Here is an 18,707-nt window from a genome sequence, read left to right as displayed (position 1 = left end):
TTGTTGGAAAGTTTACACGTTTATGTTTTTCGAACTCACAAACATCTCAATGAAGACGTTCATTTCCTAACACCTCAAACAACAACGAAAACATAGATTTTAAAACTCCAAAAGATGTATGGCCTAATCGGAAATGATGAAGCCAAATGCTATCCTTATTTGAAGATGACAAAAAAGGCGATGACACTTTATTCCTAACGCTATTCAAGTTGCCAATATCCTCAGGAAAATATATCTTGTTTTCTTTCCTAGCACGTCCTATCCTCCTCCCCTAATCCTGGTCCTGAAATACATAATGAGATGGATAAAAAAAGCACATTACATTTCAGGTCAAGGGTAACTTTTTTGATAATAGATATTAGGCTAGTGGATAATCATGCAACTTGAAGAACATTGTGAAGTATTATTGTGGGGCTGATCTGGATATTGCCTATCCCAGCAACAGTGGTAAGAGAACCATCAGCGATGGTTATCTTTCGGTTGCTTGGACAAGGTGTTTAGTTGTTGAATTTAAGGGAAGAATTGGTCATATTGTATGTGGCTCTTGAATCGACAATCTACAAATTTCTAACAGCAATATCTGAAGCATTTAATCGTAGAGAGATAAGAGACTTATCTGAATGGGCTAAGGAATAATACCACTGTTTTTCTTTCATTCCCAAGGAGTTTTCGAAGTCTGTCAGCCTCTTCCTCGCCGAGTTCATTCAGTCTTGGGTCACCTTCTTGGCTTGACTGGTTAACCGTAAAGTTGGCTTGGTTCATGTTTCTGGCCTATCCCCATCGTTGATTTCAGTCCTTGTTTCCACCATGTAATTTCCAACACTTTTCCGTAGTGTGTCCAGTCTTTCTACAATAAGTGCACCATAAATCTTTCTTACCCTCTCGGCTTTAAAATATTGATATTTATGCCATTCCATACTCCTTAACTTGAGGTTGTTCAGTAATCTTCTCAACCATCACCGACCACTCTGAATTTTGAGGCTCGAGCATCACACTTCTCCAACTTTCTTTAGCTTGAATGAAAGAGATTGTTTCTTCCAAAGATGGTATCTCATCTTTTCCTAGAATTTGGACCCTTACTTGATCGAATTCTGGGTTCAATCCAGCTAAGAAATCATAAACTTTGTTCTTATCAATGAATTGTTTTAGAGTTGAGGCATTTTCTGGACAGTTCACCAAAATGACCCGATAGTGATCAAGTACCTACCAAAGATTTTGAAGTTTGTTGGCGTACTCAGTGATCGGTTTATTTACTTGCTTGGCCGATCCCACCTTTATTTTGATTTTATAAACATGGGCAGTATCATGAGCCTTTGAATAAGTTCGTTTGATTGACTCCCAAATGGCCTTTGCAGACGCCAAAAACATGACGGTGTCATTAATCCTTGGATCCAACGACTCCCACAGTCACGACATGACCAGAATCAGCTTCATCCCACGCATCGAAGCCTTCTTCTCCTGGTTTGGGTCCAGTCCCAAGAAGTTGACTAATTCTCCCTTTTCCTTTATCCTCCGATTTGGCAGATTGCTTCACAACTACAGTTTTTTTGAAGGATTAAGAATCTGACATGATTAAGAAATGAAGAGAACGATAGAGTTATTGGGTAGAAAAAAACGTGAATTTAGAAAAAGTCTGGCTCTAATACCATGTCAAAAATCAGATAATAATTTCATTGTATTATTTTCCAATTGCTACATGGATAATAGAAACCCTATATCTTAATCCTATCAATCTCCTGACTTAAAGAAACCAAATATACACCTATATCAATACATAATATCAATTAAAGATTAACAAGATATTATTTATACAATCTTCAAACATAGTCACATTATCTTCAATGTTTAACATCAGGAATGTTTGTATTTGTTTTCTCAGACATGGTGTAAGAACTAAGAGGAGGAAAGATAAAGGAGGCACCCAGGGTCTCAGCCGAAAAATAAAGATTAGCAGCCAATTTTATTTTATTTTATTTCTTGGCGTGTGATACTAAATTGATAAATTGGCTGAATCAATTTCATATAGCTTAAGGGTTATATTATACAAATATACATACATATTCTAGGAAAGTAAACATACAATCAATCAGACAACAAATGTCCTGATTCTAATATTTCAAATCATATCTAAAAGGAAATATAACAATGCACATGCTATCTGACCACTTTACTGCAAATGATGTTTTATCTTGAACTTGGCTAGTGTGGACCATTTACAAGATGTGGAGGTATGTTATGCAGTTGTGGGTGGGAATTGTGTTTTCATGAGAATAGATTAAGTAATCATAATACCCATTTCATTTATCAAGAGCTTTGGACATATGCCATTATCCAACCGTTGAATGCTTTTGCTTTATTCGCTCCTACTGTTTTGTTTTTATTTTCTTGTTTGTTAATTTATTCACGTGCATGTGTGCATACGAAATTAATGTGCCGATTTATTTGGGTTATAGGTGGGCTGAATGGAACGGGATGTACCGAGATGATGTTAGAAGATTTATAAAGGTAATACAAGCAGAGAAACTTACATCAATAAGATAATTACAATTTTTTAACAAAAATCCCCATTGACTCATTTTAAAAACATGTTCACATTTTTTGTGAAGCTGGATGGCTCTCTGTTTCGTAAAATGGACGATAGGCGCTGGAAAATTCATCTAAAAGTCATGGCAATTTGTGGCAGATAGTTAATCAATTCAATTATACTCTCTAATAACTTCAACTGATATTTACTTTTTATTTTATCGATGTGAGAATCACACAAAAATCAAGTTGTAGTGTCATCCATTTATAAATTCCCACATTCCCTTGCCTGTGAAGTTCTGCATCCTCGGCCTAATTGGAGAATCCTGTTTAAGTGAGGTTTTTATTCAACAGCTACCAGCAGATAAAATTTCTGTAATATTTAAAGAATATTCAAATGAAAAAGTCAATTCCATATGGTTTCATAAACTGTATTTTTGTCATTCTCAGATTTATTTTCATCTCATCCTTTGACAACCTTTCCTTCAGGAAAATTTGTTAGACTTTTGAAGGAACCAACAGCACGTTCTTGGTTGAATAAAATGAACCTGGACCAGTCATTTTCTGCCATTATTCTATTGTATTATTTTGACTGCGCGCATAATTTCTCTTGGAGTTGCAAAAAATGGATTTTGCATAAGTTCTGTTCTCTTGATAAAATTCAACATGGTTTCGGATTAGAAGATAGGAAGAGGATTTCAGGTTTGGTACAATTTTTATGTCGCCGTCGTGCATTCCCCAAAGAAATCCAATATGCATTCTTCAGTATATTCCAGTGCCTTCATTTTAATTTTTTATTTTATTTTATACCGAGGAGTGCTTGTCGTGTTTGTTATACTGTTCATTCTTCCTACTTAGGGACTGGCTCTATCATGAAGGCAGTTCTATGAATATATTTCCCACACTACATTTTATATATGGCAATGGACATCAAATTTGATACTAGGAGGCTTTGTGATTGAAAATTATAGATCTTAGCATGCGCCCATCATCATTATTTTTTTCCCTAATCATTAAATGTCATATTTGTACAGGGTGATAGCGGTGTGAAAGGAAGATTTGCTACTAGGATTGCTGGTTCTGCTGACCTTTACAAAGTAAGTGTCATTTACTGTTACTGACTTTTTTACTGTTATCTATCTAGCTGTTATTTGTAGTGTTTGTGCCCATAAGATCATACTTTTCTCTGGCACTTTGTTCATGCCTTGATTCTTAGTTATCCTTCTTTTTATGTTGTAATAGCTATTGTTAGTTTTATTTGACTGTGCAAGTGTGTGATGTCTTTTTCTTATTGGTGAGTTCTGCAAATGGATTAGCATTCTTGTGTTTTGAGATATTTTGACATCAGGAAAAGGTGCCAAAAGCAAATATTCGAATATCAATTTTTTATGATGATGAGAGAGCTAAATATAAATATAAATGTAATGGTAGAAATTAGCAGAGAAGCCTGCCCCAATAAGAAATGACAGTATAACGCTAAAAATTAATGCTTTTCCAGGATTTTTTATGTGAATTTATGATTTTTTGATGTTTTGTACTTCTGTTGGATATTTAGATTGGACATTTTAACTTAGGAATTTGTTCATTTGTTGAATGCTTGGACTTATACGTTGGCCACTTGCCATCTGTTAGATGCTGTTTTCAATGATTTTGTTTCGACTTGAATTATCTAGAATCATGTTTCTGCGATAAATTAATTGATTGTGTGGTAATTCATTATTTACATGTACTCAATTCCGATTATTGTATATTGAATCACGTTTATCAGAATTTTGTGCGTAAAATCATGAATCCATAAATAGATTTGAAGCTAGTTGATTTCAATTCAAATAGTGAGGAAAGGCTATATTGTAAAACTTATGTATTTTTCTACTTAATCAATTTCAGTGCAATTTAATGATAGAATCAATTAAAATGTCGATTAACATGCGTAGTGAGTTGGGGGTTGTAGTAATAATTATAAGATTGTGCATCTGTTTTTTTCTTTACGGTTTTATCTTTATGAAGTTTCGCTCATGGCCATTCCCTTTTATCAGGGATGGAGCCAAAAAATTCAATTAGTGGAGGCAAAAATAAATTTTAAATTAATTAATTATAAAAAATATAAATATAATAAGTGGAAAGCACGCATGTTATGAATTATGATAACTATTATTATATCCGCATATATATTCTAACAAAAAGGCGATTATAACAAAAAATTCAATTAGCATAATAACAAAATAATTGCCGCTTTTCCCGAAATGGTCCATTTTCTGTCTCATGCGCCTAATTCGTTCCTTAACTTTAAATTCTCTCATTTTAGTCTACACGTTAGTTTTTAGTGGAGAAAAACTCATGCAAGTTACATGACTCTCCCCTAATATTTTTTTAAAAAAAAAAACCCGCATAAATTTCCCAATTTTTAACCATAATTTATCCCGAACCTCTTAGCAATTGAAGGATTGTTCTTTTTCTTCGATTTATTCTTTTGATTTGGCCTTAGTTTGAATGGATCATTCAAAAAAATGTCATCTCCAACTGTTTTTGCGTCTAAACCAAAGTCCAAGTACAAGATTTATGGTTATTCTCAGTTTATGGTTATATTTTTCTTTTGTTGCGCAGTTTTGGTATGGGATTGGTATTGTTACTCGGATGGGTTGATGGAAATGAGTATTGTTCTTGCTATCATTTCTTGAGCTGCGTCCCCACACCATTTTGAAATTGTGAATTCTGTGAGAGATTTAATAAATAAATCCAACTATTGAAATCACGAAATCCGCTCGGTTGAAGTGCTTGGCAGTGAGCAAATATTTGTACACAATTTTTGACAACCCCTTAATAATTTGGCTAAATTAAATCTAACATAAAACTTCATAATCATACCAAATGAAAGCCTTTACCGTGAGGAGTCCAAATATATCCCTCAGTCTCAACCATGAGATGAAAATGACGAATATTTGATATTAATTAAACCCAACCTTATACTCTGCGATTTTAACTGAAGAAACAAGGTGATGGAATCGGTTTTCCTCTTCCCTGAAGAAAGGCAGTGGCAGGTGATCTGGTCAGGGGGAAGGGGAAATTTTTAAGAAGGGAATGAAACTGTCGGGGGATTTGAGTAATTTAGGAGAAAATTCCTCGTGACTATCACGTGCTCAAATATATTAGTTCTAATGTTTTGCTAACATCAAGGATTTAATCAGAAGCTAAATTCCGTAATTTTAAGTACCATTTTGGCACTTTAGGAACAAAAAAAACCGAATTGAGAAAAGTCCCTAAAATCTAGGGACGAAAATGGATATTACCCCTGTAGAATAATCTTCATTGATCGAAATTTTAAATAGTTTCCAAACTTCTCACCTGTTATAGGTGTCTTGTAAGATAGGTGGCTCATCTTAGCGGCATAACAAATCGATCCGGTTAGCTAGCTTTTCGAACTGTCTCAAATGATATTTGATTTATATTTGAAATTATAAAATTCGAGTCAAATTCAAACAAGTTCAATCTTTTGTCGAGCCAAATTTGAGCCCAAATTATTTTGTCCGTTAGTTTGTGAACCGCTCATGAGCTTTAATATTTTATTTGTATAATATAATTATATATTAAATAAATATATTTCAAGCTTTTATTTTTAAACAATAGTTCAAATAGCTCGCAAACATGCTCAAATATTTTCAGCTATCCTCAAACTCGAATTTTTTCTTGATTTTCCCTCGATTTGGTCCTTTTACACCCTAGCTCATCCTATTTGTTGCAGACAATTACAATCTAGTCATATGTATCATCTGGTTTCTTTCTCAATTTTGCCACTGATGTTTTAGTTAAATGCCTTCCCTGCATATGACTTTAAAACTTACTGATGGTAAAATGTAATTGGATTAATTTACTTACTTTTTCTTGGTAAAAGATTGGATTGTATTAGGAAGTTAATAATGACACAGATATGGAGTTTCTCTTATTTCCTTTTGACATGTAAGACTTGAGATACATGGTTTCCTTTAAAACTCGCATTTAGCCAATTAATAAGGTCATAGTTTTATTTTCCTAACTAGTACCGCTTTGTTGTTTTGATTTTCGCCCAAAGTGCGCATACAAACAACATTGACTTCTCTCAGTACCATATATAGCAAGTACCCATGGTCATCTTAGTAAGTTGTTATGATTGACTGAGATCATTCTGTCAAATAACAATCGATGTTTGTTTCCTCTTTAGGTCAATAAGCGCAAGCCATACCACAGTATTAATTTTGTAATTGCACACGACGGGTTTACATTATACGACCTTGTGTCATACAACAACAAGGTAACACATATTTCGATGGTTTCTATCTCCATTGTAACATTTTTTTGTCAATTCCACACGATTTTCTTCTCTTGTTTGAAACCATAGCATAATGATGCCAATGGAGAAGGTGGAAATGATGGATGCAACGACAATTTTAGCTGGAATTGTGGATTTGAAGGTAGATTATAGTAAATTTGAATTTTCCTTTCATAGTTAAACTTGTTATAGATGAAACATTGAAAACTTTGGTATTGTAACTTGTTGCACTTATTTTTCCGAAAATTATTTTTAAAAATAAATAATTAAAAGGTATAATCTAAATATGATCATTGACTTAGATGCATAAAATAATAACCATTACCGTATTTGCACGTTTATTTTATGAAAAAAGTCATTATAATCTTAATTTAGTACAATAAAATTTTAAAAACTATGGTTAAAAATAAATTGTCCTACCCCCTAATTAATTTTTCTAGCTATGTCTGTGGTTTTGTGATCGTAATTTAAAGCAAGTGCCTTTTTTATGCATATAGAACTAGGGATTTGATGTTTTATATTTAGAATATGAATTTTTGTTACTTCCACAGTAGTTTTATGTACACCCTCTAGATTACAAATCCTTAGAGCAACACGATGTATTTATTCAGTACAACAGGGGGTCTCTATGAGGTAGCAAAAGAAAAATGGTTTACGTGGTTTCAAATATAGAAGTGAAGGTCGAACAAAAAGTGTTCCTGATTAGGTTGGGTAGTAGGGGGTCTTTGATTTGTTGGTCAGAGAGAACCAGGAATGCAAGTTATGTGCTTGAATTAGATCGAGAAGGGCATATTGGATCTGCTCCATGTTAAAGGACTTAATCTACTCTCCATCTTCGTGTCTGCCTTTCAATCGGTTCATGGGTACTAATTCTGTGTTTACCACCCGAAGATATAACAACGAATGAGAAAGTTTCCTGGAAGTGTCCAAATATAACCAGCTCGCCAGAAAACAGCTCGTCATAGTGTCAAGCGGTCTTAATTTGTGGGGTTGGAAAAGAATATCATATATATTGGCTATATTATTTGTTGGAAAAAATCAGATGAAGGTCAAGCCTATTCTTGATCACGATATTGCTCGAGGAAGAGTTAACAACACTTATCAGAAAAACAAAAAAGTTGAGTGGCAGCATCATCGAGAGACGGAGGAAGTCGAGGATGGTAGTTGGCAGAGGCTGGGTAAGAACTGGTATGAAGCACTTATTGTTACAAACGGAAGGGTTAACACTTTGTGGGAGCATATTCAGACTGTTTTTGGTAACTCTGTCAACAGGAGAATTGAGCTCTTTCATTTTCTAGCTAATAAGGCAGTGTGGTGGCCTTCCAATCAGCCAGAGTATTCATATTTTTTAAACCTCAAGAGAGGTTTTTTGATGGAAGGGTGTATTTGGTTTTTGAGGAGTGGAGACCAGAAATCAATAAGACATGGTTTACGAATGTTGCAGCAATTGGGTCAAGATTTTTGGTCTACCTTGGAATTTTTGGTCTTCTGATACTATCATCGGGATCTATGCAGTGGTTTGTTGGATATAAGTGATGATAGTGCATGCTTCAGAGATCTTGTGGCATCAAAGATTAAGGTGAGAGGTACTGAAGGAGGATCTATTAGCAGTGGGATGCAAATTCAGTTGAAAGAATGGATTATAGAGATTAGAATCGAGGTTGATTATATTGATTTAGCAGCCTATGAGTATTACGAACATCAATCGTACGCTCAGGTCGTGGTAAATGGTAAGAGAATGTTGGCACGATGGGGGAAGTTAAATATTTGTAGAAAATAAGGTGAAGTTGCGGGATCCACCAGTCGCTCTAATATTGTCGTCAAGGAATCTGGTGTAAGGCGAGAGCATGGACCTTATTTAGGAGATAGAGTGGAAGGTATCTGGATTGGCATCAATGAGGTATTGATGAAAGATAAGAAGACTCTTGTTCTTCCTAAGGAGGCCGAGCGTCGACCAGTTACTTCTAATGTTATGCCGGCTCCTCCATCAGGGGGAAATGTGGTTAAGATATTAAGAAGAATCGCCCCTGAAGAGGTTAGTGATTTCAGAAGATCACCTATCTATTCCATGATCAAACAAAGGTTTGAGGGTCATACCAGACTTAGAGGAGCTGATGGTATAAAAGATATATTGCCTACCTTTGAGAAAACGTACAGAAGAAGCAAATTCAGGAATATTAATGAGATCAAAGTTGGTCTCGAAAAGGGTGCTTGACCCAAATCAAGTTTCTTGAACCAGGAGGACTTTTTGTTGGGGGAGGTTGACTTGGGAGATAGGGAAGAATCTATTTTCAGCGACTTAGAAGATGATTTCTCGGAGGAAGGAGATGAATCTTTTGTTTCAGACAGCCATGTTTCATGCCATTCAGATTTTTCAGTACATACTGAAGTTGAGGTTGCAGATTTAAAGGGGATGTTCTCATCTTCACCTAGTCCTATGCGAAATACCGGGGCACTTCAGTAGGAAAATGTGTGACCTTTAGTGGGGAGGTACTCTCTTGTATTCAATCATCATTTCTTTTCAATCTTCATTCTATTCTTAATGCATCGTTCTCCGTTCTGGGGATGTCTAGCGGTCTTTTTTGGGGAGGAGGGCAACCGAGCAGAGATGTTGAGCCGGGTAAAGAGCGATCAAATTTTACAGGGGCTGAGCTGGGGAATAAGTCCCAAGATGAGGATGAAGCTTCGGCCGTGCATTCAAATTATAAGTGTTGGGAAGGTGTTAAATATTCAATGTTTTAAGTAGAGAACTAAAAAGATTAAAGTTCAGGATTAATTACGAGAAAGGCTTGGTTTTCAAGGGTTCAAATGATTTTTATGAAGATATGCTCATGGAATATCAGGGGGGTGGGGCAGCAAGAAAGAGGGGATTAATTCGTACCGTATTACGTAAGGAAAAACAGGACATTGTGGTGCTTTCAGAAGTCAAGAGAGACGTTGGATGGTAGATTTGTTGCAAGTTTGTGGAAATCTGGAGTTCTTGACTGGGTTTTCTTATCGGTGATAGGAAGATCATGGGGTATTCTAGTGATGTGGGATCCCAGAGTGGTGGTGGTCAGTTATAACTTGATAGGGGAATTTTCGGTCTCGATAGAGATCCAACTTAATGATGATATCAAATGGTGGTTCTCAGCTATTTACGGGTTGTGTAAGCCAAGAAAAAGAGAACTATTTTGGTATGAATTGGCAGGTTTGAGAACAATTTGTGGTGACAAGTGGTGCTTGGGAGGAGATTTTAATCTGGTTAGAACTTTGAGCGAAAAGATGAACAACATATCCATAACTACGAGCATGTCGTGTTTCGATAAATTGATCAATGAGTTGGAACTGATTGATGCACCTTTATTGAACGCAAAAATACACGTGGTCTAACTTCAGGGATATACCGATTTGTTGTAGGCTAGACAGATATATGTTCTCAGGGGGTTGGATGGACATCTTTCCCACTTTTAGAGAAACGATGTTATCCAGAATTACCTCAGATCACTTTCCAGTTTTGCTAGATACTTCCAAGGTTACTTGGGGTCCATCTCCGTTCAGATTCGAGAATGCTTGGCCGACTCATAAAAACTTAAAAGATTCAGTTTCGTCCTAGTGGAATAATGGGGATAGTCAGGGGTGGGATGGGTAGAAGTTCATGAAGAAACTTAAAGGTTTAATAGTTCAGGTATCCAAATGGAACAAAAAGGTCTTTGGGTGTGTGGATGTGAAATATGTGGAGTTAGTTAAAAAAATTAGATAGCTGGATGAGCTAGAGACGAAGGGGAATTGGTCGGATGTTTTTGCTAAGGAAAAAAGGGTAGTGAGGTGCAAAATGGGAGAAATGTTGTTTAGAAGGTTTCAAATAAAAATTCAAAAAGCTAAAGTGAGATGACTGAGGCAAGGGGACCAGAACTCGAAATTTTTTCATGCCTTGCTGATTTATCGAAGGAATAGATCACTGATAGATAAATTGGAATTGAAAGATGGGTTTGTGGTTATCAGATTGAAGAGTCTATAATCCGAGTATTATAGGAATCTTTATAGGAAATCTGATGGTATGGTGAGGTGGGTGGAGGGGTTTGACGGGCTGGAGTGGAGCCCTATCGGTAAGGTGGATGCAGAGGAGTTGGAGATTCCGTTTTCAGAGGGGGAGATTAAAAAAGCGGTGTTTGATGGCAATGGAGCGAAGGCTCCAAGCCCGGATGGGTTTACATTGATTTTTTATCAAAGTTGTTAGGAAACGGTCAAGGAGGATTTACTGAAGGTGTTTAACGAATTCTTTGAAAGAGGCGTGGTAAATGAGATTACCAATGGGACTTACATATGTCTAATCCCTAAGAAACAAAATGCAGTCAAGGTGAAGGACTTTAGGCCAATCTGTCTGATAACGAGCATGTATAAGATTTTGGCTAAGGTCTTAACGAATAGGTTGAAGAAAGTCTTGAGCGAAACGATTGCGGAAAATCAATGTGCATTTATACAAGGGAGACAGGTTCTATAATGTTGTCTTATAGCTAATGAAATAGTCGAGGAGTGTAGACGAAAGAAGAAGAAAGGGCGAGTGTTCAAAGTTGATTTGGAAAAGGCGAATGATAATGGATTGGAGATTTCTAGATTTCTTGCTACAAAAGAAAGGTTTCGGTGATAGATGGAGAAGTGGATAAAGGGTTGCGTATTGAATGTCTCTTTTTCGATTTTTATTAATGGAAGGTCAAGGGATAAATAAAAAGGGAGATAGGTCTTAGGCAAGGGGATCCATGATCCCCTTTCCTATTTAATCTAGTGGATAGGGCTAAGGGTTGCGAATGAAGTCAGGGGGTTGGAAGTTGGTAGAGATAAAATAGAGATCTCACATCCAATTTGCGGATGATACTTTGTTTTTTGTTAAATCTGAGAGGCATTTTATCTCCACTCTTTTAGCTAGAAGTCGGGGCTGAAGATTAACTTGGAAAAAAGTGTTTTGTTGGGTCTAAATTGTTCGAAGATGGAAGTAGAAGTGTTGGCTTCAGGGATTGGGTGTAAAAAAGTATAGGTGGAGATGTTATGTGGATAGGGAACCTTTGTGGAAAAAAGTATTTGCTTGAGGAATAAGGCACTTTTAGGGAAATGGTGGTGGAGATGTTATGTGGATAGGGAACTTTTGTTGAAAAAAGTTGTTAAGAGCATTTATGGATTGCAAGATAATGGTTGGGACGTGGGGTTGGCAAGTAATAGAACTTTTAGAAATCCCTTGAAATTTATCTCTCGATCTTACCCGGCTTTTCATCTTTTAGTTGGAGCGGTGTTCAAAGGGGGGAATATCGTTCGTTTTTGAAAGTATACTTGGTAGAGGGTTTCGTCGTTCGAACATATTTTTCCATCTCTTTTCCGGATCTCCTCGAGTCATAACAAACCTATTAACAGTTTTATCAGTGAGGTAGGTCTTCCGGTTAGTTCTACATATGCCTGGGGTCTGCGCTTCAGAAGGGTTTTAAATGAGGTTGAAATTGATGAGTTGAGTACTTTTTTAGGGGTTTTAGATATTGTTCATTTGGAGTTAGGAATGGTGGAATTTTGGGTTTGATTGAAGGACTCTTCAGGGATTTTTTCTGTCAGATCTTTTTATGACTTTTTTCTAGTCAGTAATTTTCTTAATTTCCCTTATTATTCTAACATCTGGAGAGAACCTATTCCACATAAGGTTTAAGTTTTCTCGTGGACTGTGGCTTTGGGAAAATTGCCAATTTGTGATTTATTGCAAAGAAGATGGCCTAACTGTGTATTATGTCTGGTGTACACTTCGACGGAACAAAGAGGAGAATCAAGATCACCTACTTTTACATTGTTCGTTCACGAGTTGAATTTGGAACAGAGCATTGCAGGAATTTGGTATGGAGTGATATTTTCACGAGCGGCGCATGATATGTTTCTTTTGGACCCCGGATTACCTAACGGATGGAAATGTCGACTTTTCGGAAAGTCGTAGTTCATTCTTTTTTGGTCAATCTTGTTGGAGCGGAACAGAAGAATCTTCAATGATATAGCACAGTCTATAGACCAGGTTTGGAAAAGGATTAGATTTAGGGTTGCTTGTTGGACGAGAAAGCTTGCAGTGTTTAATTATTTCTCTATCTAAGACCTAGTCAGAGAATAGAAATTTTTATGTTATTGACGATAGTGTTTTTTTTTTTGTATTGTGCTTTTGTGGGTATCTTGTCCGCCTCCCTGTAATTTGTTTTCCTATTTTAATATAATTTCGTTTCAAAAAAAAAGTTTAGAAGAGCTACTTTTGATCTTATTCCTTGTGTTTTTGTGTTACTGATTGTTTCACATAATGCTTTCGGCCAATAGAAAGCTATTACATATCCTTCCCTAATTTTTAAAACCTGTGTCTGTTTCCACAAATTTCATGTTTCAGTGGTAGAATTGTTTCTTTCCATCTAATTTACAAACTCGGTATTCTTTTGATGTGTGAATATTAGGAGAAACCTCTGATATGAATATCAAGGCACTACGTTCGCGGCAAATGAAGAACTATCATTTAGCTCTCATGATATCCCAGGTAAACATGCATGAAGATTTGTCTAGTAGCAGTGTAATTGTCTTTTAATTTCTAACTGGAATATCATGAAATATGTTCCTACTAAAATAATATGCTTGTCTGGTTCTATTGCAGAATGCTCATCATAGAGAAACAAGTTGCTTGCAGCTAAACTTATTATGTTTAGCTGCCTGCCAAGTAGATAATTCAATGTTTTACTTTGACAAATGATCTCAATGAGGGAAACAACTGTAGAAAGTATTGTGGAAAATCATGAGTAGTTTATTATGACGGTTGTCACCATTTTATTACTTTGTCGGTATCTCTTTATAAAATGAGTCGAATAATTGATGTGTGGCTGTTAACTTCAAAATACTGAATATTGATATTTCGTATTAGAAAGATCAATTTCTTTATGATCACAAATGGAAGAGCTTTTCTGCTGAATTATCGAAAGAATATTGTGTCAATGTCCCGTGCACATTCTTCGAAGTTAGTTAACAAGCTAGATAATATAGATGAATGTTTTTTATTCAACTTAAGAATGACAAGTGTTGATAAAGGTTAGCGGCTGTTTACTTAGTGTTGGACGTTTAGTAATAGAAATATAGCTAAGAGAGAGCGCACACAACATAAAATTTATGTGGTTTGGTCATGAAGGCCTATGTTCTTGAGGTAATAACCAAAGCTCTGCATTCTTTTTAATCTCTTCTATACACGAGAGTTGAAACTCTTACTAATCTCTCCTAAACTCAGGGATTAAAACTCTATTTGATTTCTCTATATTAAAGAGCAATCGTCATCTTCTTTATACATGAAAAAATATTCGGATAATTATGGTAGGAAATCTTTTGATATATGCAAAATAAATTATAAATTGAATTATATCAAATCTAATTCTAGAATATATATTCCTTAATTTCTCACACTAATGTCAAGTTGAACATGGAAATCTAACTTGGATTGTTCAACATGGAACATAAAAATGTCCTGAAGAAAGTCTTGCACGATGTTGTAACAAAAATAAAGTGATAGACAGCAGATAGCCGGATATGTTTGATTCCCTCAGAAAATTTCGGTTGTTGTTAGAGTAGTTCAACTTGTGACCATGATAGTCTGTAATTGGAATGGATAGTTAGAATTATGCTTATTCTTGACTGCGGAACTGTTGTTTATGCGAACAGTCACATAAACATTTGTGTTGCTACTATTTTCTCAAACATAGGTAATGATTGTAATCTAAACTAAAATAGATCATAGGAATTTTAGTTTTCTGGGTATTGTATTGTCTATATAGGCCTTTTGCGAGAGTCTTAACCTAGGTTTAGTTTTTTCTGTCTGGTGTACAGCGTAAGAGTCAGCCATTTTTTCTGCAACTCAGTTAATAGATATGCATTTATTGTGATCACTCATTGTTTTTTGATGCTATAGTTTCATAGTTCCATCGTTTACGTCCTACTAAATATTCTGATTTCAATAAGAGTTCTCCATGTCAGATGCATTTTCATAATATGGATTAGTTTTCCCCAATGACTGGGCTCTAAACTTTGTTGATACATCTGTAATATGCATTTTCATTGTTTTATGTTTTAGGGAACTCCAATGATGCTAATGGGGGATGAATATGGCCATACTCGTCATGGAAATAATAATAGTTATGGGCATGATACTGCTCTTAATCATTTCCAATGGGGACAAGTATGTGCTACATAAACTATTTCTTTACTTCTTATATATCTTTAGTTTAAAAATTGTAATGTCAAGATTGAAATTTTATGAAACAGTTGGAGTCCAAGAAAGATGATCATTTTAGGTTTTTCTCGGAGATGATAAAGTTTAGGCAGAGCCATCATGTCTTCAGAAGAGAGAACTTCCTTGGGAAGGTAAAATTTTAGATTTCAGAGGCCTAGTTCATGTCTTGCATGTGCGCAGTTTGTGTCTGATTGTTAGCTTCATTCAAGTTAATTTAATATTAAATAAATTTAACTGTTGGTCTTGCCCCTGACCTAAGTACTTCATCAAATAGGTAGATGTGACACTAGCTCATTGAAATATTCTACACATTGGGAAGTCTAATGTTTGGCAAAATGTGATTCTAAGAATGGTTTGGGGTTGAAATTGTTTCTTAGTTCTCTAATTGGAGCTGCTAACACTACCGACTAGCTAATAGTCATTTTATGCAGGATCGAGCTCTTGGCAAATACCAAAAGGAGTCTATCAATTTGTTAACCATGCCGTATCATGTTCAATAAACTTAACCGTAGATCATTAATGCCTAGATGAAAATTTTATGTTGCTGTCAGTCTTCAAATATCATGCGCTCTGGATACTCATTATTCCATTGGTCAAATATTGAGGCTGATCCAGTAGGATAAAAAGAAGCTGCGAGCCAGAAAATCTTATTCTAAATTACCAATGGAGAAGCTGTTAATTTATTTATATTTTATTATCTCATGTAAGCCTATGTTATGACGATCTTTTGACCTAAATGATCGATAATCTTTATTTGAATTCCAAAGATTTATGATGTTCCATGTGGCCAAAATTTATATGTTGAGTGGCTTTGGACATTGCTTGTCCCTTGTGTGATATTTCCTCAATATGTATGCAACACTATTTTAGAGGGCACACAAATATGTTTTCGGAACAAGGGTTGGAATTTGTGGCATTACAAGACCACAGACTTTGTGTGCTTTTGTAATTTCTAGCTTGTACAAGACGATCTTTTTAAGAATCATTCTTTCATTTGATACTTGAACTTAATAAATTATCCGGCAATGCTTATTTAACACTCTTTGGCCCTTGCAATGCAGAATGATGTGACATGGCACGAGGACAACTGGGACAATTATGAGAGTAAATTTATTGCATTCACGTAAGGAATCACTCGTTTGAATCAGCCATAATATGGATTCTTTTACCGTTCCTCATTTTTAAACATGTTATGCTTTCACACATACCAAATCTTGTGTGAATTCTACTTTTGTTTAATGGAGGGAAAATAACAAAAATCTTTAAACTGAGTGTCTATCTAGAAAACCACAAATTTGTATAATCGAAAAAAATCAATTGTATTCATTTTTTATTCCAAGGGTCTTAGCATTGTTACTTTTACATTTATTTGATTTAGACGGTATAAATTTTCCGAAACCATATGTTAATGTGGCTAAAGTACATTTTACACATGCCCGACAAACCAACACGACTTACATCATGAGGAATATCTTTTTCAAGCATTTGAAGTATGCATGATTGCTTTTGTATGAATAGATAGCATAGTGATTGTCAAAAAAAAAATTTAGATTCCATCGTGTTCTCCCTCGGCTCTCCTGGGAACCCCAACACAAATATTTACCTGATTTTAAATTTATGATTACATTCATGCTGACAAATGTGATGGTTTCAGACTTCATGATGAAACTGGTGGTGATGTATATGTCGCATTTAATGCACATGACTATTTTGTCGAGGCTATTATACCGACGCCACCACAAGGAAGACAGTGGTATCGGGTGGTTAGTTCCTAAACTCAATTGTTCCTGATGGTTTAAGATAATTTTGCTCAGATGCCATCACATGTTGTGCTACTTACTGGTTAAGTATTTACATACTTTATTGGAAATCCATATTTTTATATGCTTCTTACCGTCAGACTGCCATTAATAGTCTGTTGTCATTGGCTTCAATATCTAAGAATTTGCATGTTTCTTTGTTAGAAAATTCCGGCCTTGATTTTGTTATCCACATGCAATCTTAACTTTTCCCCTAAGTGGATTGTAGTGGTCTCCCTGTAATTGCAATCCACGCAGAAAAATGTATTGGTAAGATAATCAACCGCTGTTACGAAACACAAACGCACTTTCTTTCACTCCATGGCACACATTGGCATATCTTGAACACAAACAAGTGTCTTCCTACGTACTGGTGCTTGCATTTATCTCAACTTATAACGGATATCAGCTTTGTCGCTTCAAAAATTTCCAACTATATCTGAACCAAGTCATCGCCCATTAAATTCCAAATAGCGTTTTTTTTTTTTTTGCTTCCAATGACTTCAGTAAATTATTTACAATGCAGCCTCAAACCTCTTTTGCTTTAGACATTAGATAGCATCTGTCCAGGATCAGACTGAGATTTCTCTTTTTTACTTGAATATTCTATGTTTTTCCATACCCTTGAAATAATGAAATATATTATGCCGGGTGGTATTAAATTCTATTTTGATTATCGATGTATTGTTCGTTCATCGCTCAATTATGAGGCATAAACGAAGATGACTGCAGGTTGACACTAATTTGGTTTCTCCCGGCGACATCGTTCCTGAAGGTGTCCCTGGCAGTAGGGAGATTTATAACATAGCACCTTACTCCTCCGTTCTCCTCGAGGCCAAGCTGTAAATGCTCTGAAATTCAGTTTGTCATAATAAATCGATGAAAGACCAAGTGCTGCTACCTTAATTTAAACTAGTAACTTGTATACGTTGAATTGAGTTGGCCCAGAAACAGCTTGTGGAACCTAACCATGATAATTTATTTCGGGTTTTCGCCTGGTTCAGCGGCGTAGTAGGTCGAATCGAGTTTATAAACTTGGTATTGGAAACTTGAGGGTCAGGTCCACATCTGTACTTTAAAATAGAAGAATTCTACTCTGAAACTATCATGGACTCATATTTTCTTTAACCAAATTTCTCTTGATCTATACATTTACATTATTACTCACAATACATGTAGATTTCATGGGATGGTTTCATGAAAATGAATGGGTAAAGCCAACTATTAGTTAATTGCTAGCACTTGTTTTTTTCTGGTTTTTCAATCTCTGGGTGATGACATATTTTACGTTTTTTTTTTTGTCTTCAGATCCAAAAGTTTTTGAAATACTCCATATTGTAGATATTACTAATATGTTTTCTGATAAATAAAAATAAGACTATTTAATTGTTAGAATATAAATGCATATCATAAAGTAAATTACTTATTTTCTTATGACATGAATTGATTGCTATTTAAAGCAATAGAATGGACCAACATCCATTTAAGATATTTTATTTGTCTCTCAATTTTTAGTATCCATGCAAAAACAAATCATAAAAATATTTCAGATCGAGGCATTATTTTATGTTGAGTCAACTATGTACGATTAGGAATTACAGATATATAAAAAACGTGACAATTTTCATAAATAAACTAAAAAATTATTTCGATTGAATATGTATTATACACATTATATATTGTACACTTGCAAAGTTGAAAAATTATCCATTATGCTCTTATCATATTTGCTTTTTTTATATATACATTTCAGTTTTACTAATGAATATTTTAAATAAAAACTCATTAGTTGTGTTTAATTTAGTCCACACAGATACAAAATTTTGAT

General features: G+C 35.2%; 1 protein-coding gene across 3 annotated transcripts in view; it reads left to right on the top strand.

The window, feature by feature from the left end:
• LOC142542137 (isoamylase 3, chloroplastic) overlaps positions 1 to 18,007 on the top strand; it is a 53,185-nt gene extending 35,178 nt beyond the window's left edge. For all 3 annotated transcript variants that reach the window (XM_075648627.1, XM_075648616.1, XM_075648607.1), the window contains exons 16-25: positions 2,454 to 2,505; positions 3,558 to 3,620; positions 6,719 to 6,808; positions 6,896 to 6,968; positions 13,270 to 13,349; positions 14,922 to 15,026; positions 15,113 to 15,211; positions 16,142 to 16,203; positions 16,735 to 16,843; positions 17,612 to 18,007. In XM_075648627.1, the coding sequence (XP_075504742.1) occupies positions 2,454 to 2,505; positions 3,558 to 3,620; positions 6,719 to 6,808; positions 6,896 to 6,968; positions 13,270 to 13,349; positions 14,922 to 15,026; positions 15,113 to 15,211; positions 16,142 to 16,203; positions 16,735 to 16,843; positions 17,612 to 17,725 (847 nt within the window). In that variant the 3' untranslated portion in view covers positions 17,726 to 18,007. The remainder of the gene's footprint in view (positions 1 to 2,453; positions 2,506 to 3,557; positions 3,621 to 6,718; positions 6,809 to 6,895; positions 6,969 to 13,269; positions 13,350 to 14,921; positions 15,027 to 15,112; positions 15,212 to 16,141; positions 16,204 to 16,734; positions 16,844 to 17,611) is intronic.
• The last annotated feature ends 700 nt before the right edge of the window (positions 18,008 to 18,707 follow it).

This window comes from Primulina tabacum, chromosome 1 (genome assembly GCF_025594145.1).
Source record: "Primulina tabacum isolate GXHZ01 chromosome 1, ASM2559414v2, whole genome shotgun sequence".
Taxonomy (NCBI): Eukaryota; Viridiplantae; Streptophyta; class Magnoliopsida; order Lamiales; family Gesneriaceae; genus Primulina; species Primulina tabacum.
Note: the sequence above shows the minus strand (reverse complement) of the source record. Positions and strands in the feature narration are given on the sequence as shown.